General features: G+C 42.6%; 1 protein-coding gene across 5 annotated transcripts in view; it reads left to right on the forward strand.

Annotated features, from left to right (window-relative positions):
• LOC135920358 (rootletin-like) overlaps nucleotides 1-20,769 on the forward strand; it is a 380,210-nt gene that overhangs the window by 327,684 nt on the left and 31,757 nt on the right. For all 5 annotated transcript variants that reach the window (XM_065454609.2, XM_065454610.2, XM_065454613.2 and 2 more), the window contains 2 exons: nucleotides 1,831-1,932; nucleotides 19,315-19,362. In XM_065454609.2, the coding sequence (XP_065310681.1) occupies nucleotides 1,831-1,932; nucleotides 19,315-19,362 (150 nt within the window). The remainder of the gene's footprint in view (nucleotides 1-1,830; nucleotides 1,933-19,314; nucleotides 19,363-20,769) is intronic.

A 20,769-nucleotide genomic window follows, 5' to 3' on the forward strand; every position in this document is an offset into this window, starting at 1 on the left:
GCTACAAAGGAAACTTGTATGGGTTCCTAGAAAAAAAAAGCTTCGCAGTTGAAGAAAAATTCGTCCTAGTCCAGGACCCAAACCCAGGTATATCCATGTCTCATTTTCTGTTTATTTATTTATTTATTTATTTATTTATTTATTTACTTACTTACTTACTTACTTACTTATTTATTTACTTATCTATTTATGTGTCTATTTATTTATTTATTTATTTATTTATTTATGTTATCCTCAGAGTACAGAGTACATTTCAGAGGGCAAGGGCAATTTATGACAATGAAAAAGAACAAAAAGCATGTTACATACAAGAATATAATACAATATTGGAAAAAGGATTTAAAATCCTAACAATAGTCTTACAACTTTATAAGACAGTTGATGAACAATAATATTAGGCTGAGAACAAAAACGGGATACTAAAACCAGTTAATGGACAAAACACAAAGGTGGTAATTAGGTAATCAGCGTTGTAAGGACATCTTTAAATTGAATAGAATCAGTTATGCTTGTCACTGATGCGGGTTAGGGAATTCCATTGGAAAATGTGATTGTGCAGTTATTACAATGTTGTAGTGGGGCACTGAGACATTTTGTAAGTGATATGAAGGGTGCTGGTTGAATACATCGGGAGCGAAGATGAGAATTATGGTAGAAAATCTTATGGAACAGACAAATGCGGGTGTGCTTTCGGCGGGTAGCTAGTGTAGTGAGATTTAAAGACCTTTTCATTTTTATGACGGTAGCCGAGCGATAAAACTAGCTGCACGATTCTGCACATTTTCCAGCTTGAGTGCTAGCGTGACCTGTCCAGAGTCCCATACAGATGAAGCATATTCCATTTGTGGTCGCACATAGGTGGTGTATAATAATGTTTTTAGTGATGATGAAGCAAGAAGTTTCTTCGAAAGTAACCCAGCGTTTTGTTTGCTTTTGATGCTATGCAACGCAAATTCCAGGACAGAGTGTTAGTTATATGGATGCCGAGATACCTGTAGGATGTTACGCTTTCAAGGGGAAGACTGTCAAGATAATAAGTTGAACAAGTTGTATTTATTCGAGAAACCCTCATAGACTAACAATTTTTAATGTTTAGTTTCATTTTCCAAATATGACACCAATCTAGTATGCTATTAAGATCGACCTGAAGCGAGTGAATATCGGAATCGTTAGTTATTTTATGGTAAATCACACAGTCATCAGCCAATAAACAAATTCTGGAGGTAATAGCACTAGGTAAGTCATTTATATAAATTAGGAATAGTAGGGGGCCAAGTACAGATCCTTGTGGAACTCCAGAGTCAACTGGTGCAGTAGAGGAATTAGCGTCATTAGTGCTGAATAATTGAACACAAGAAAATAGAAATGCACGAATCCAGTTAAGAACTGCAGCGTAAATTTTTAGAACACTTAGTATATATGAAAGCAGTGAGTGGTTAACTTTATCGAACGCTTTTGCAAAGTCAAGAAATATGCAGTCATTTGAAAAAGCCCTGTCCAAATAGAAGTGCAAGTCATTGGTGAAGTAAAGTAGTTGAGTATCACAAGAGAAAAAGTTTCGGAAGCTATGCTGATTTAAAGGGAAGAAACTGTTATCCTCTAGAAAATTAACACGATGGGTAAGTGTCATGTGTTCCATTATTTTGCATGGTATTGATGTGTGAGATATGGGTCGATAGTTAGATGGATTGTGTTTATCTGTTGCTTTATCAGTTACCTTTCTCCACCTTGCAGGTTTCCGCAGAACTATCTGGCACTTATGTGTAACAAGGGTTTTACAATAAAGTCTGCCATGAGTAATGTACCTGCCTCATTTCTTGTTATGTGCAGAAGAAGCGTGAAGCACCCGACGGCCAGAGCCTACACCGTGGCCCAGAGGCTCCTACATTTCGTACGCACCAGTTGGAGGCCCACCTACGCACAACACTCCAGGTGATTTTGAGGGGATTGCACATTCGCTTGTGAGCAGATTGAAAGTGTAGGCTGCCATGAGTAGACGATGATGGCTCAACATTTATTTTTCAAGGTGTTCCAAAACGTATTTTAACTGTACATCACATGCCACTTCTAGTGTATTAAACAGAAAAATTGAAGGCAAGCCTGAACCCACAAGGAAAAATTTTGCCACCAGGACGTTTTTTGCCATCAGTCAAACTTGCTGTGCAAGTGAGCTAGAAGATATCCAGGCACAATCGCACACTCCCCTGAATGTACAGGAATGGTGCGGTTTACTTTATCAGATGCCAAATTGGGGCTGCAGCATGTTCAGCAGCGGGCTTTGTGGCAATGCCAATATGCATGTTGTCATGTTAAACTCTTCAGGCATCGTGTCCACATTTGTGGATGCAACTCATATTGGCCAGTTCTATAGAGTGGTGGCCAAGAAAAAGCTGTGGATATCGAGCATCAGGTTAATTGAACTCCATGCATGCTCAACATGCCTTTGTTCTGCTTCCAATGTACCTCCGTACTGTTACAGACAAATACTTTGATGAAGGCAATACAGTTGACTTCCATTAATTCGACCCCGACGGGACCAACGAAATTGATGGAACTATCTGGCAAGTCGAATTAAACAAGATGTAGAAGAAACACCTAAATGCACCGCTGTTTGGTTTGGCAGTATCTCGCACTGTTAAATGTGGTGTCCCGCAAGGCAGCATCTTATCGCCGCTTCTCTTCAACAGTGTACTTGCTGGACTTCCAAGCCGATTGCCTCTAGAATGTGACTTTCCAATAGGTATAGCAATCTATGCTGATGACATCGCATTGTGGATCAGTGGTCCTTCGCACCACGGTCCACGTCTTCGTGGAATCTTGCAAAGAGCTCTGAATGTCACATCAGAATACATGGACGAAGTTGGTCTGGAGATTTCACTCGCTAAGTCAGCCGCAATTACATATCATCCTAGACAACGTGCTCGTCGAGCCATGAGCCGGCGATACCTTGGAGATACACCGATAGATTGGGTACAGTGACACCGCTATGTCGGTGTAATTATTGATGATCGCCTGTCATGACGCTCTGCCGTCACCTCTGTACAGTGCAAATTGCAGTCCCTACTCAGATACGTGGCCACCTTGACTGCTAGGGGCGACCTCTGTGACCAGATGACAGCACTACTGGTATATCAATTATCTGTACTTTCTGGCATGATGTACGACTTGCCAGTGTTAAACGGGCTGCCTAGTTTGATGTCTCTATTGGAACGGGACAATGTGTTGCCCTCCGAATCATTCTTGGATTACTTCATGAGGCACAGTTTATTCCACTACTCACTGAAGCACACCAGCTGCCCGTGAGGCTGCAAGCAGACCAGAGAGCATTATGTCACGTAGAGCGTCTTGACCAAGCGTCAGATGGACAAGCACTTATTAACCGGCTGATTCAGCGACCGTTCTCCTGCATGGGGAAAATGGTGGCATTGTTTGTTGCCATTGCTGGCAGTTCAGAAGATGCTACCTCACTGACAACTCCAAAGGAACGCAACAAATGCCCCTTCCTCAGAAGGGTCTGGGTGCGAGCTAGTTGGTACGGATCATTCATATATAAAACAGCACCGAAAAACACGGACAAGGGAGGACACACGACGCCCCTTCCTTATTCATCTTTCGATTCCCAAGATACACAAGAAGTCTGACCAGCCTGTTTCGGCACATTCCAGTTGGCCCAACTGCACTTATTTGAAAAATATGGAGACCATCTTGAAGTATTGACGGATGAATCGGTAAGCAGCGACGCTCAAGGCATTGCAGCAGCTTTCTTCTGCCCTTCGACTGACATAAGAAGGGTGTTTCGAATACCTCATCCATCCTCATCAACAACTGTGGAGCTGGCAGTGATTGATGCTGCTCTGAAGTACATACAGAGAGAAATAAGCTTATCGAAGGTCGTCATCCTTAAAGACTCCCGTGTTTCCCTTGGCAGGCAGTTGAGAAAGGATGCCAATAGCCCAATTCTGCGCCGTATAATAGAGTTCGCCAACAAAATTACTTCTCGTGAAGTGTCTCACGTTTCCCAGTGGGTACCTTCGCATGTGGGTATTGCTGGAAATGAAGAGGCTGATCACTTCGCTTCAGCCTGTGCTCACAATGGGAGTGACTGCCCAGAAATTTCTTGTACGATTGACAATGCCCATGTGTTAATCTGCCGGTACCTCCTGAAGCAGCACCCAGACCCCACCATGTTCCAAACGACTCGTTTCCTCCGTGTGTTCGTGGCCGTGGCTTGCCTCGTAGTGCCAGAGCACTGTTAGTGAAATTAAGAGTTTGCTCTGTTTTGGTGTGGGAACACATGTATCGTCAAAGCACGTGTGGACAGTCCGTCGTGTACATCCTGCGACTCCTGTGATACACTTGAACGTCTTATATTGGAGTGTCCCACATTCATCACATAAAATGCACTGCTAATTATGGAATATGGATTGATTGGACTCAAATGTACGACCCTTGACGAATGCCTGTTTCCGAGAGGGAGTGCTACTCAACGCGACCAGGCCCATAGAGCCTTGCTAACTTTCATGCAGAAAACTGATTTGGCCTCTCGTTTATATACATTTTTTCTGTGTTCCTACTTTCTTTTGTCCATGTCTATGTCTTTTGTTTATTTCTTATTTTCTTTCCTATGTCTTTGTTTCGTATCTTCTCCTCTTTTCATTCCCTCCTTCTGATAGAGTAGGCAGGCATTGTGCCCCTCTTGGTGGCAGTTGTCAGCTTGCTCCCTCCCTGTTTCCTTTGTGTGTTTGTATGTTTCGATATCTAATAATAATAATAATAATAATAATGATAATAATTCTGACACACCCCCAATACTAGTGTGCACCCATCTAGTAGAAAGCCAATGTAGAAATGACTTAAACAGCTCTTAATCTGATTTTTCTGGTGCACCTGATCTTAATCTGGTGCACCTGATTTTTTAGCAGAAACAATGGGCAAGGCTCTAATATGTGTTGCACCATGGCGACTGGTTTTCTAAAAAAACTAAACTTATGAACTAAGCATATGAATATGATATGAAACTAAGCCTATGAACACCGCAAAGGTGGTGTTAGTTGTATGTTCGACTGCACCGGGCAGACAATTTTCGGCCCCATTTTCTAGTAAAAAGAAAGAAAAAAAAGTGCGCGTTGAAATCGGGTAAATATCACTATCGGACAATTGTGAGCTAGTGGTTATTGCTTGGAAATCTCCTTAGGGCAGACCGAAAATGGACATTTTCAACAGGAGATGACATGTGCTCAACCGTCCCCAAGCTCTGTCGAGACATGTGCTGCCACTGAAGGGGTTGCTATATGGGGCACCATACGGTTGGGCGTGGGTGTGCCGACTGATGAAGTTCAAGTTGTCCGGCGAAGGCAAATTAGGATTGAAATAATGAAAGTTTTGGACCCACGAAAATGCATCAGCGCTGGTCACAATTGAATTAACTGAAAAATCAAATTAAACGGAGTCGGATTAACAGAAGTCTACTGTACCATGTTTGACAGGACATTCATTGTGGCATGTACTGGCAACAATATAGAAAAATATTTTTCTTTGTTCGTAATGTATGTAGTCAATAATAAAATTGTGCATGTGTTTCAAGAATGACTAAAATGAAAAAAAAAGCTACTTAGCATTACTGATTGCTCAATAATTAGATAATTAATTCCTTTCTAATTATGATGACTAATCAGGAGATGCACAAAGCACCATCCTACCACCTCATCTTTATTTAAGTGGAGTATTGAGTGCCTTGGAATGAGTTGTGGTTGTGTAAATTAGACACGCTTATAGACAGCCTTTCACAATTCGCACCTGAAGGGGTTAAATAACAGACATTGTATTTACTCATGCAAGACTGGCATTCGCACTTTCAAGTGTGAAAATATTGCCAAAAAGAGTTTCACTAAGCGCAGTGGCGGATCCAGGTGCCTAATTTGGGGGGCACGGTTTCTTAATGTGGTTGGGGGAAGGGAGGAGTTACGCAACTAACCACACATCTGTAACCAAATGGTGATGATTTGTTCTCAGTTACATCCCTTAGTGCCTTTTTCATCGGCAGCATATTGCAGACAACCATATGACCAGTTTGAAAACAATGTATTGACAACAGTGGGCATAGTCATACCTTGTAATATCACGAAAAACTAAAAACTGTAAGGAGACAGAAAATGGAGGTATAAATCGCACTTAACCTCTTCACTGCCGAAAAAAATGTAGGAAAGAAAAACAATTATTTTCAACATTTCATTTGAAATGGTTTCAGAAGTGCAGAGAAAGAAATCGTTAAAGAATTTTCATTTTTAAACGATACAAATGAGTGTCCACAAACATGTACATTAGTTGACAACATGGTAAAAATAAGAGAAACAATTTTACCCTTGCAAGCACAAGAAAACATTGCATTTCATGCACTAAACTCTCGACTTTGCTTTGCAATCTTTGTTCCTGCATCGCATTGCATTTTCAATTTTACAAAATTCTAGGGTGTGGTCAAAACCATTTTCTCATGTCGCCATCAGGCAGCTAGGCTGGTATGGTCTCTGCAGCTGCTGGTCTACTTATTCCCTGGTACCATTTCGATTGGGGTTATATCTGGTTAATATTTCGGCTACATCCTGCCTGAACGACAGGAGACACCACACCTATTTTTGTAGTAGGTACAAAGCTGTTGCGTTGCGACGGTATTTGACCCATGCATTGCAGACAGCAATGTCGAGAAAATGTGTGAGCGTCCTAACAGCCTATTTCCTAGATTTGACCTTCGTCCTAGCATATGAAATATACCTGTCGATGAGGTCCACTCCCCTCATCGATTGGTTATGATTCCAATAAATTTTCAACGTGCAGTACTAATTTTTTTTTTTCATCCTTTGACCAGTACTTACATGAAGACATTGTCTATTCCGACAGCACTGGAATAGGAATTTATCTCTTTATCTTTCCATTTGAACAGACGCACATTTCTGTTCTCACTCACGAGGGAGGTCAGTTCTCTATGGCTTACTTTTATGTTCATTGGGAAGGTTTACAGCAGCGCTCTCAGTGTGGTTTGGATTTGCTCTTCCTGGCATGAACTTTTTCTCTTGAAGCAAGCAATCAAAAATCTTCAATGCGGTAAAATATTGATTCGTCAAAATATGTGACTGCTGCGCAGTTGTCTCCACGAGCTCTATTAAAACTGCTCCACCTAGGCCACTGGCTTTCATGTCATCAGAGAGGACTGTAACTTTCCCAGTGTATATATATATAAAAAAAATCAAGCACCAACCCATCTGGGGAGGTCGAAACAAAATCTGTGAGATAACATGCTGCGAAATACAGAAAAAGGCGAACCAAATTTTCACACCCACAACTTATGTCCACAAAGGGGGCACGAAGTGCTCTACATTCACAACCTCTGTCCACAAATATGGACACGCTTCCAACAGAGCTGATAAATGTGAATTTTGGCTTTCAGTGCATTGGAACTTTGTTATGTGATTCACAAAAGACAATCTCATAAATTTTACTTGCTGTATTTCATATACAAGAAATTTTAATTGCGAAAATCGGAAAAGCTTACGTGTTGATCGCCGCCTGCGGTGAGAGTTTGTCGCCGCCAATTTGTTTGCTTTATATCAGCCACTGAAGGTGACTTGTGCTGCCCTCTTTTGGAGCATGAGTAAAACACACTCCGTGAGACGAAAGGCGCGAGTTTGAATGACACTGAACGGTTTCCAGATCTGTTGATATTGAAAGGTGACTCGTTCCAGTATGGAATTTAAACGACCTTGTACTCTCTGAAGGGCCCAAATTGGACATGGGGAGGAAGCGATTAGCTTACTTCCACAAAGGCAGTAGTTGCATTATCCAGTTTTGCGCCTGACAAAAAGTACAAGTTAGGGGTGCTTCGCTCTCCGCAGTGGCTCAAAAAATTCCACGTGCCCAAAAATCGTTGTCGAGCAACGTGGAAGGGGAGGGGGGGTGGATTAGTTAGTGGCTTTGGGGGGGGGGGGGTGATCGCCCAACCGCCCCAAATCTGGATCCGCCACTGACTAATCGTCATGCACAAACACAGGTGTGTTGCGTCCAAAATTCGTCATCATTGTATCCTTACAAATCACAATCATGTGGCCTGAACCAGTAATGTTACAGGTGTTCGATGGGCTGGCATAAATCCAGTGTGCTTCAGTGGTATTGGCTGTGCTGAAGCACGTTGTCTAGCAGGCTTAGCTGTGTGATGCTTTTTAACGCATCGCTGCAAGAAGTGTTCACATGGAGTTTAAACTAATAGTATGCAGTTTCACTTGAAACTGTCGTCAAAATATGCAAGGCGATGGAAATATTGCACAGTAATGGAAAGCTTGGAGAATGACCATCTTTGGGAGAGCGTCAATGAGGCAAGCTAGTCATAACGAGGCCAGCGGTAGCAATGACGTCAACTGAATAAACATATTCATAGTCAGCCACCAGTGGTTGTGGTATTCTGCATAGGCGTCTGTACGCCGTGCAAGGGCTTTAGTGTGAAGCTATAAGCCAGGCTCTTGTAAGGCCCACATCCTGTAAATAATCCAAAAGAAAAAAGTGTGGGCTTTACATGATTATATATGGTATTCCAATTTTCTTTCTGCTTATGTTTAAGTTTAGTCTTGTGGCAGCGGAAAGCAAAGCTTTTGGTTTGGTCATGGAGTGTGTCCATACAGCTAGCTGTGAGCACTGTGCTGTGGTGGCATGATACAGCAGATGTGGACATTGCTCATGCAATGTTTCTTATGATTGTGCACAAGAAAAGTGAGTTTTTTTTCTGTATGTGATAAGAAAAGTTTCAATGCAGTACAGGGATGGAAATGCTGTGCCAATTGTGCCAACCTGTGCCAAAGCACTAATTTCAGATGAAGTTGCCAAACTTAGCAGGATTTGCATGTCCAGTGGCAACCACACAGCCATAGGCATGCATTGGCTAGTGCTTAGCCCTGCAATCCAAGCCTACGTAATCCGTTTCAGCATTGGCGTTTTCAGAGTGTGGATGTGGTTGATGGCAGAATTGTATCTAGGCCACAAGAAAATGAAAGCTGTTTTATGCTGTACACTGCATTATGAATGTTTTATAAAAGTGTTGCACGTTTGCATATATGCAAACCTGCTAAAGATGAATTGAACTGGCACTTATTTCATGAAGCACTCGATAAGGAAAGCCGCGCTAATGAATAAGGTCATACAGTCTGCTCAGCATGTAGCTCATCAGTTTCCTTATAAATTTTAGCACTCAATTTTGCACCCTATTGGTACATCCGAGTCGATTAATGAATGAACATTGTGTGTGTGATGTTCTAAATCTATTTCGTACGTGCACCACCTCCGGTTACCAGGTTTATAGCACGGCAAGGCAAGCCCACAAACGACCTGCTTGCTTTCATTAAACTCCTTGGTTGCAAATATCACAAATATTGTCACTCGAGCTACACTATTCTCTAGCCAACCACACCACACAAAATCAGGCTCTTGCGACTGCAGAAAGCAAGCCAAAAATGCAAAGTTTCATATTTAGTCAACCTTATCAGCCAAATTGTGGTCACAATTAAATGTTTGGTGAAACCACAAGCCTCCAAAATTTCGTTCGCAACAACTATGCGACGTGTGCAGATCGAGTCCCAAAATTCTTATAAACGATTGTCTGGCGAACAAAATATCGGTTGCCGTTTTACACTGGCTTTAGGCGCCTGTGGTGGAACCATGAATAAGCCAGAACAGCCAAGCTTATTCAAAATATTGGACGATGATGCAGACTGGAAAGCCAGTAAACATGTTTATTCCGTTATTATTTTGAAAAATCTCTTCGAGCCTGTTTTCGGCAAGCGTTGTAAAATACTGCCAAACGTGAAATGACCAGTACATCACTTTACATTTATTCTGCGGTATTCTGCTATATCGACTGAAGGTAACCAAAAATCAAAGATTACCTGAGGGCACTACGCAAATGGCTTTCACTGTACCTTGATGGGTATTGTTTTTGGTGGCTACTGTGAATATTTCTCGTTCATTGTGCACGAATACGTTTAATGAGCTAAATTTATAAATTTAACTAGTTGATAAGTTGTCAATGAAAAATTTGTGGATGACATCTACAAATGACCGATAACGGCATTTAAAACAACCTAGGATTCGTGAAGAACCCGCCATGGTGGTGTAGTGGCTTTGGAGTTGTGCTGCTAAGCCCAAGGTTGTGGGATCAATTGCAAGATCATATCCCGGTCACGGCGGCCGCATTTCGATGGGGGCAAAATGAGCAAACACCCGTGTTCTGTGCATTGGGTCCATGTTAAAGAACCCCAGGGGGTCAGAATTATTCCAGAGTCCCCCTACGACGTGGCTCACAATCACATCAAGGTTTTGGCACGTAAAACCTCATAATACTTTTTTTTTTACATTTGCACATTCGTAATATACACAATTCACTGATGACGATGTTTACGTCTGAGACCACTTACATTACTGGTGTGGAGAAGCATTGTCACATGGATTTTTTTTTTTTGGTTTCACAGGCTTTTATTCTTTCATTTTTGTTTTCTGGAAACAAGGATTACACAAGACCTAGGTCGCTATATATGCTGTTATTGGTCATTTATAGACGTATTCCACAACCTTTGCATTGTTACCTTATTGAAAAAGCGCCTAAGGTAATACATGTTAGTTCATAAAAATTAAATATTAGTTGTTTGTTCACAATGAAGAAACAAAACTCGACTAGCACTAACACTAGTCTATCAACATAGAGTCAGCACTGTTCACATAAAGCCCTTGGTTATTTTTTTCTTGGCCACATGTAGTTGGCACATCCGGTATGTAATTTAATGGTGGTTTCTAAAAAACTGTATGGGTTTCCTTTGTAGCTTCATGCTACAGTCAGGTGGTTGACAATTTTCCCCTGTTGTAAATTGTGCTTGCCTTGCTGATCTGCCTTAACATAATAGTGTTCTGCAAAATGAAATAAGGAACATGTTCTCTTCATACACCTGTGTTTCACTCATATTGACATTTACCAAGGTGCTCCAAAATGCATATTTAGTGCTCCAAAATTGACAATTCATGCTCCAAACCTGCTCAAAAGTGCCAAATTTGCTGCTCCCAGAGATGCTCCAGAACTTCCCTGGCTTCTTCCATCCCTGCAGTATTTTCTGTTTTTTGAACATTGTGGAGTTTCGAGCACTCGCAATAATTCTTGACGCCATGGCGTTTCCGAGAGCTTTGCTGTCATCCTGCCCACAGGGAGTATCAGCTGCCTGCCCCATTGAGCAAATTTTCGTGGGGTTCAGGCCCTTGCTTGTGCACGCTCCGGGTGCACCTGCGCAAGACGGGACCTGGAGATAGCACACCCAGGTGTCAGAGGGTGCGCATACATTCTCCTCTCTGCTGGCAGCTACCCCTTCATCCACCGTCGACCGACAGTTACTGCAGCTCGTTGGGGTTCTGGCCTTGACAGGCGCGCTCTCTCTACTGTTGTCTCGATGTCCCGAGACCGGGCTGATGTGCACACTCGCGCTCACGTGGTGGAGTCTGGCCATGCTGTGTGGTGCGGGCCAGCTTTGTCCTGCAGCAGCTTGACTGACGCATAGTAGCCACATCCAAAATTGAGCATTTTACACAATACCTCAATACGAAGCAAAATCTGCCAAGCCGTCAAGCTTTTGTTGGCAGAGTACGCTTCAACATTGCCAGTTGGGGCACAATAACCTTGTATTTCTCAGCAGAAATAGTAGAACCATAGCCTGTGGCCGCTGACACCACTCGAAGAGAGCACAGGATCCCCGAGTCCGACGTGTGCGAGGGCCAACAAAAGAATGATACAAACACTGCTCGGGCTGGCTACACCTATGCACCTTCTGAAGGCTGTTTCACGTGCTTCAACTGGAGCAAAAAAAAAACATCGGTGCAATCGCACATGTAGCTGTGCAATTTTTGGAGGGCTCATTTCACACGACTGTGATTTGAACAATGCAGCTGGTGCGACGCCCATCTTTGCTTGCTGCCAGGTTTTGTGCCACATGCTGCATAATTTTCAGATGTAATGAAAGAAGCTTGTGCATTATTATATTATTGACTTATTTTTGATAAGAGCAAATAATGTGCACTTTGCAATTGAAAAACGCTTTCAACTTTAAATTTGTTTTGGAGTGCGTAACAGCTGTCCTGAAGTTGTGCAAGGAGACATGGCAAATGTGAACAGCTCTTCACATCTGGTCATTCAGCACAGTGTGCTGTGTCGTGAGCCTTCTGTGTCCGTGTCATTCTGCTTGCGCTACGACAAATTACTAGGGCACCTATCAACAAGCCCCTATAGCTAACCTCAACGCATATGCATATTCTAAATTCGGCTGTAGCAAAGTTGTCATGTCGGCGCAAAGAGACCCTCACACTACCCGTGCTTAGCGTCAGCTTCTGAAGAAATTCTGTGTACATGCAGTCTAATACAGTCTATGCTCATTACAATGGACCTGAGTACAACAGACTTTCTGATATAACAGACCATATCTTAACCTTAGTTTGTTCTATCTATTTTATTAATGCAATGAAGTTTGCTTTTAACAAACCGCGCTAAACGGAATATCGGGTACATCGGACGAAATTAGTGAAATTTTTTTTTTTTAAATTGGGCGTATGAAACATACTTTTGCCATGTCAACGCGGGCTGACAACTGACTTTTGAGGGGCAGCCGATGATCGCAGCTCAATATTGCGCGCATGAGAGTGGAAAGCAGGGTGGAAACGTGCCGTCTTCCTTTGCGCACAAGGCACCTGGGGAGAGGGGGGTCTACTCCCGTGGCTGCTGCTTACAGCGCAGCTGTGGCCGCTGTATCTTGAAAGCGATCTGCAATGTGGACAAAGTGCGCCCAGTGCTGGTAGCTTTGTATGTGCTGTGCTTTTGACATTTAGTTTGTGTTGAAGCGAAAGGCAACATGGAAGGTCAATTCACTCGCTGCTGCTGCTGCGCATCCTCACTCCAACGTTTTGACAGCAACCTTCCGCGGTCATCGAGCGAGATAAGATTACTATCCTTACTTTGCATAGCTGTCTACTAATTTGCTATTGCAATCGATGCTTTGCCTTTCCGGCAAATCTGTGACTTTTCTTTTTGTTTGTTTTTTACTTTGGATGTTCGTCACTCACTCTTTGCAGTAAGGCTGTTAGACATTGCGACTTAAGTTTCGGAAGTGAGGCATTTCGGATATTATGGACTTCGGATAAAACGGACGTTTTTTTGTCAGATTATCAAGGTTCATTATAATGAAAGTCGACTGTATTGCTCGTAATTGTGCGTACGCGGTTCTGGCTTCTAGCCATATTCTTGCACCAAACTTAGCAGCAAGCACCACCCTGAAAGCTCACGTGTGCCTTTGAAGGAAGCTGCAAATGATCTTTTTTTTTCTTTATGAGGTCCTCATGGGCCCCATTTAAGGGGTATCACATGAGGGGTGGGCAGGGAGTACAGCAGTTATGGCAAAAAATGAATTTTGATGGCAGTCTTGAACTGTTGAAAATCTTTTAGGGAGGCGATGTGGCCAGGAAAGTCATTCCAGTCCAGGGCAGTACGGATAAAAAATTTTTGTAATGTTGCGGTATGGGCGTGCTGGGGCAGACGGCGTTGGGATGGCTGTGATGGGTCAAATGATGGGCTGGGCAGACGAATACGTTATCTAGTGGCAAGCTGTGAAAAAATTCGTGATAAAGAGAAAGGCGAGCATGTTTACGGCGTAATGCAAGAGCACTAAGTTCAAGTTGGGATTTTAGTTGGTGTATACTAGAGGGATAAGAGTAATTTGAAAGAATTAATTGTGTCACGCGATTTTGAATAGATTCCAGTAAATTAGACAGGTTAGATTGGTGAGGTGAAGCGAAGCTTTTTGGGCTGGATGCTTTGACTGACGATAAGTAGCAGTGATGTTGATGGCTAAAGCTTAATTTCTTCGACGTTTAGTCTAACACGAGAGTGGTGAGTTGATGTTAAATGTTACCTTGCATGCACCACTGCTGTTTGTCTGCGTAGTACACAGAACAACCAGGGTGAGGTATTTGCTTAAGCTGTTGTTGTGCGCCATATTTTATAACCTGTGAGAGGGTTGAACATTGTTATTGCCTCACATGGCACCTCCCACTGTGGCAGAAGTATTATACTTGAACTGGATTATGGGGCTGTATGTGCCGAAACCACAATTGAATTATTAGCGTGCCGTACTGGCGGACTCCGGATTAATTGTGACACCGTGATGCTCTTTAACATGTCCCAAAATCTTAAGTGCACATGCGTTTTCTAATTTGCCCCCGTCAAAATGCGCCTGCCATGGTTGGGATCAAATCCATAACCTCTAGCAATGCCATAGCCGCAAAGTTACCGCGGTGGGGACACAAGTGCTGATTGGACAGTCCACCGCTTCCGTAGTGTCACCTGGACCCTGCAGTGCGCTTTAATTAATGCGGCTTTGCTTCTGCATGCCCTGCATAGTTTTTCTGCATGACATATTTGCATGGAGTTTATTTTTCAGAAATAGCACCAACGCAGTGTACTGTACGCACCTTAAACTTAAGCTTATCCAGTTTTCTCGCAACCACTGTCGTATAGTAGTAGGGTTTGCTTGCCTTATATTGCCGCCCCTCTTCCCCCACCCACCGATGTATGGAAACTGCCTCTTCTCCTCCCTCCTCTCTACAGTTCTATCTATGTCCCCTCAGGACTGGCACCTTAGTAGAAAAGGAAACACTGCAGTTTCTGCAACACTTTTGAGAGTCACAGATAATTACAGCTGTCAAGAGGCTAATGTGGCGATGCCCAGGGAGCTCCAGAGGGCATTGTGCACATACGACGCGGTGGGGTGAAAACGAGTTTCTCGTGTAGCCTTTCCTCTCTAACTGGAACAACCCCAACACAGTGTGCCGGACAGCAGCAGCCACAGCAGCAGCAGTGGTATAGCCGAAGGAAGAGGCAAAGAAAGCTTAGCTTTAAAAGAATGTGGGTACGCGGAGGCGACGGCGCATCAGGTTTTGCGAGCACATGCTCCACCCAGAAAAGTGTCACCCATAGCAATGGAGGCATGTCTCTTCCTTCTTTCAACCTTCTTTCTATAAACGCCTCTTCCTTTTGTGCTTCTTTCTGCGGCCATACTAGCTAAGGGCATGAGAAACTTAGCCTCCGTAGTCGCAGGGATGCCATGCAGTTGCACCTTGCGCTTTCCAGACGGTGTCATTTACGCGTGCTTGCGCTATGGAGTAGTTCAGGTGTCCGCCTCGAGCGAGACAGTCACGGTGTCCCTTGCAAAAAATGTTTTAAAAAAAAGAACAAGCAAGAAACATTGCGCTTTGGAGTTGACATGGAGCTACCTTTTTGTCAGTAGTTTTTGCAGCGTCGGCGTCTGTTTTGCGCGCATCACTCTTATTATACAGTGCTTCGGTGATGCGTAGCCGCAGAATCTTTGGAAAATAGCAACAGCGCGTGCCGATAGCCAACAGCGACATTTTTGTGGATAGCTCACATGGGGACACCTTATGAACTGATGGGTTGATGGGCGGAATAGTTCATTTTGGGGCTTTCATTATAACAATGTTTCAGAATAACGAACAAGTTATCGCGGTCTCCTGAAGTTCATTATATCAAGATCTCACTGTATTAATATACGCAAAACTGGCACAGCATGTGGCACATTAACGAGCATTAAAAAGAAAGATTACAAATAAGCTGGCTAGAAAAATTAACAATCATAACATTAATTTTCATATATAAAGAAACAGTTTACGATACAGTGACAATAACTAAAAGAAAATTTACCTAATGCTAATTCTAACATAAAGTGAGCGCAACATACACTACATTTACAAATGCAACAAGCAGAGTTAATATGAATAACTAGGCTCAAGAATTTAAATTTAAAGAAAACGTCCACTGCAAGATGTCCATCAGGGTGGTGGATTGATGGGCAATGGTGAATGGCACAAAAGTTGGGCTTGGAAGTGTGCATTCACGACAGCGCAGTGCAAGCTGTCGGAAAGCTGCATTTCTATGCATTCATATGTGCAATAAGACTTTACTGCTAAATTTAGCAATTTTTTATGTGGGTTATAGATGCAAAATTACAGTAAGTACACATGTGCATATGTACAATGTGCAAGTACATATTGCTGCAAATATGCACCGATGCAATAGATGTTATGATGCAGGATTGGCATGCTGACTTGACGATTGTGGTCCAACCAGCCAAGGCACTGGCCAAAATGCGCATCTGCATCCTGTATGTGTAATTTCAAGTTGCTGTCACTTAGTTTCACCACCAGCAGTGTTTTCAGACATGGATGGGATCACATGTGGATTCGCACTCCGCTACTACGGCCATCAGTCCAGCTTGTCATCAGTCTAGATTGACAGTAAGGATAACAAGTCCGAAAATCTTGGCGGCGAGCTTACCTTGATGGTTTGTCACCAGCCGCTTTCCCACCCGCACTGCTTGGGCCATTTTGTCAAGTGTTGGCGACCAGTGTTGTGGCTTCATGCCAGTCGACATGACAGCAGCTTCGTTTATGGCCACTATGTTTGCAGCATCGCACGCAAGTTTCATGCCTGAAACGTTGTGCGGCTGAAATTTTGGGTATTGTTCTAGTGCTAAGGGTTGGTGGTGGTGCCTTAGGGAAGTCCGAAAATTATACAGGCCCAAGAAGTCTGGAATCTGAAAGGCAATCGACGACTTTATTAGATATATTTGCTACTAGAATATATATTTTGAGGTGCGTGCAGACAAAAGTTTGCTTTGCTATAACCAGGGCTGGGCAAAGATACTTTCATACATTGCCAAATTTCTTATTATAGATCTATATAATTTAGCAGCAACCACTTATGCACAAAAATGTTTGCTTGGAAATTTTTTAACCCTGACCAACACTGTTTCATTTGGAATAAATGTCTGTTATATATCTGAAAATATTTCTCTTTCTTGCTCAAAGTACAATATTTTCATTCCGAAACAATTGTGGTTGTTTAGTTACTTAACATGAAAGCTCTTTATATGCAGAGCTGTCAGCGATTTTTGCTTGTCACTTTTGTAATTGATGGGAGTTGCTGCTCTGCTTGCCAACCAGTTGGCGAGTTGCCATCTAAATACAAGAATATCAGTAAGAACACCAAATAACGCAGTGGCATTTGCGTCCCTGCAGGACGGCGCAAATACCGCTATGGAGTTTTACCGTGTCCGTAAATGTATTACCGTTTGCGCAATAACAGATTACTGGACAGGTGTACAGCAGCAACAACGCTGGTAGTGATTTTTTTTTTATGCATCATGTATATAGAGAGTACATAAAGCTGCAGTGACACAACACATTACGGTGTCTACGAGCAAGTGTCATGGCACTGACGCAATGAAAACAAAGATCAGGGAAATTAAAGGTTGACTGCGCACAAACATTCAGGACTTGTTTTTGTCTAGACAGCGCGAGCACCTCCGTGCGGCTCTGCTCCACCAATAGGGACGCGCAGACCTCATTTCCAGCCCTTGCTGTAGAGTTCTGGCAAAAAAATAAAAGAATGTTGCTGCCTTTAGTTTTATTCAGGTAGCTTAGTGGCAACAGCATTAGCTTGAGAAGTGAAGTTCAGCCAATGTTCATAGTTTCACATGGTGATGTTGCGATAGCAGTATCTGGTATACATGTATTAAGATACAGGATACATTCTTTCATGTGTCGGAAATACAGATACTGGTACATGTCTTGCCAGACATGTCATGATACAGATACAAGATACCCAAAAAGTATCTGAGATAGTATCTAAGATAGTATCTAAGATACATTTATCTTTGATACTGCCCAGAACTGACTATAACTGATACTATGCTGGGTCGGCATTTTCTATTTTGGTAAAATTGAAGTGGTACCGTAGTCCACAAGTGGCGCCACTTCAATCATTTTCTCACTTATGAAAGCTCTGTTTTTGCCACAGATGAAGAATTCTTTATTTAATTGACATTAGGAGAAAGAAGTGGAGCTGGGCAGGTCATGTAAAGCGTAGGTTAGATAACCAGTGGACCTTTAGGGCTACAAAATTGGTGTCATGAGAAGGGAAGCACACTTGAGGATGCCAGGAGACTAGGTGGGGCGATGAAGTAAAGAAATTTGCAGGCGCTAGTTGGAATCGGTTGGCACAGGACAGGGGTAATTGGAGATCGCAGGGAGAGGCCTTCGTCCTGCAGTGGACATAAAATAGGCTGCTGCTGATGATGGTAGCAGGAGAGTACTACAGTGAATTAAAGCATGACCAGTGAAATTTTACATTTACTTTACATCCAGTAATTTGTTATATTCATGTTTGATATATCAAGGTTCGACTGTGCTTGTATTCTGTGCAGTGGGTGTTAATTCGTTAAAGGAACACTAAAGGAAAATAGTAATTCAATTTAGATTGATAGCTTGTTTGTTTAGAAGTCTATCGTCTTTTTCTGTGTGCAGCAGTACATCACATTGTTATGTAGAAAATTGCCTTCAAGGGTCCCGCTGCTTCTCTTAAACTGGAACCATGCGTGCCAAAACGGATGAGCTGACGTAATCTTCACATGACTTTCCTCTATGGGGCTCTCTGCCAATCAGCCAGTGCTGATGTGACAGGAGAGGTATCATAGTACGCAAGTGGCACCACTTCAATTTACCATTTTAGTCATTTTCTCGCCTATGAAAATTCTGTTCTTGCTACAAATGAAGAATTCTTTATTGCAGAAGCCCAATCTTTCAACCTTGCTCGACTTTATGTTTTCCTTAATTGTCACTTTAATTTGTGCACTCATTTTTCCTCGCTGCTTTCGCTGTTCCCACTATGAGCAATGGGATGCTCATAGTCGGGATGCTTAGTTGAACGTCAATATAATGAACACAGATAGTGATTTATCGGATACAACGGATGTATGTTCGCGTAAGATGTGACATTTTCTAATCAGGTTCTATTGTATTTGCATTCTTTGTGTTGCATTTTAGGCTTTATGTGCTATCAACTGACTCCTCTCGTCTCTATGCCTCTCTACTATAACTGCTCGTTCATGCAGTGTTCCAACTGATTTAGCCTGTGGGGTCTATACGTTTTCATTTGGCCGTACCATATAATTCAATCAATTTTGTTAGTTCCGTCAAGATCGAATCAACAAAAGTAGATCATATGATAGTCCGAGAGCCAATATTGTTGTTACTTGTAAACAAAAAAGTATGTGAAGTCAGCATTTGAAGCTTTGGGTACAATGCTTTTTATGACTCATGCATGAACCATGAACTTCCTTGAAATATATGCCTGAGTGATTAAAACTGAAAGCTTTCGTTGCTTTTGTTTAAATGCAGTTGGACGTGAGTCGCAGCAACCGTGTTGATGCAGACCAGTCTTCTCAGGTGAGTGATGGCTTCTGAAGGCTGGCATGGTGTTAGCCCCTGATTAGCTGCTTGGCCGATAGAGAAGCACACAGGAGCGACACACGCCCCATGGCCTTTGTCATAATTTTACATAGTATTTGTTCTCCTGAGTGGTGTGGTAGTTTCGTGAATAATGTGATGACAAGGCTATGACAAGGCAGAAGCATGCAACAAGCGACAGCACAATGGCAAGTTGTCATACATTATTACTATCTTGTGTACGGGCAGCATTCATGTCTACCCTAAATTTGTTCTTAAAAATTACACAAAAAAATTATTTGTGTATCACCTTGTACTTCCTTTTCCCTACGCACACACCTCATTAGCCATGGCTGCATAGTGTTACTGCAATTTGCAATTGATAACGCTGTTTGGCTGCGCAGCATTATCTCCACGCTGCATGGACGTAGTATGCAGATGTTTACCGGTCTTCTCTCCACTTGATATCAGACTTGCTAATCTTTTGGTGGGAACCTTATCAACTTAATCATTGGCATTGTCACAAAATTTGCTTCGCTGAACTTCATACTTTATGCTGTTGCAGTTTCCAGCCTCTTCCTCTTTTATAGACAGCTGCAGACTGCCGCTTGTGCCTACCAAACACACAAAACTTTCTGCGTTTCGTGTGTATGTGATCATTCCTGCAGGATCCAAAAAGTACACAGGTGTTATCAAGTTCATCATTCCATTCACATTCTTCTTGGAAAACTCTAGTTTTCCGTCACGCCGCCCAACCTCTTGTTTGATGCAATGTCCAAGTCCAGTGTGAGGATGGCTTTACCTTTGAACAGCGTGATATTGGCAGGGCTCATAGAGGAGCATATCGCTTGGTATACTAGTTGTCTCTTTGTTTGTTTTTTGCAGTTGTCGAATAATCACCAGCAAAATTCTGTATCCTAGCACACTGTGAATTTTCCTGTAGTGCTGTGCATAATTGTACAGCACAAATTTGTAGAGTGTGTCCAAGTGCTTCGTGCATACTGTACTCTACTTCCATGCAGTGAACTTTTGTTGCACCCATGCTAGCTGAAGCATACAGAGGCGCTGTCAACTTTGGCACTCGGTTCACATTTTGTGTGAAAGCTATAGTGGTTTTTTTCATCGCATAGCCCTAATACAGAGGAGTGTTTGAGCCCACATCTGTGTTCAGCTTTATTTTGTGACAGAGTGCTTGCTTTGAACCAGATTCCAGCTGCTCTAGCTCCACGGTTACGTGCAGCTGGGCGACGCTATCAGCCGTGGCAGTGGAGTGGGCACGAAAGCTTTGCTTCGTCCTGTCAGTGTGAAGATATCATCAACACTGCATGAAACCATATTTTTCTCCACTGACTCTCAAATTCAACAAAATGAAATTGCCTTTGTCACGGAAATATTTTTTTCTGATTG

This window comes from Dermacentor albipictus, chromosome 1, assembly GCF_038994185.2.
Source record: "Dermacentor albipictus isolate Rhodes 1998 colony chromosome 1, USDA_Dalb.pri_finalv2, whole genome shotgun sequence".
Taxonomy (NCBI): domain Eukaryota; kingdom Metazoa; phylum Arthropoda; class Arachnida; order Ixodida; family Ixodidae; genus Dermacentor; species Dermacentor albipictus.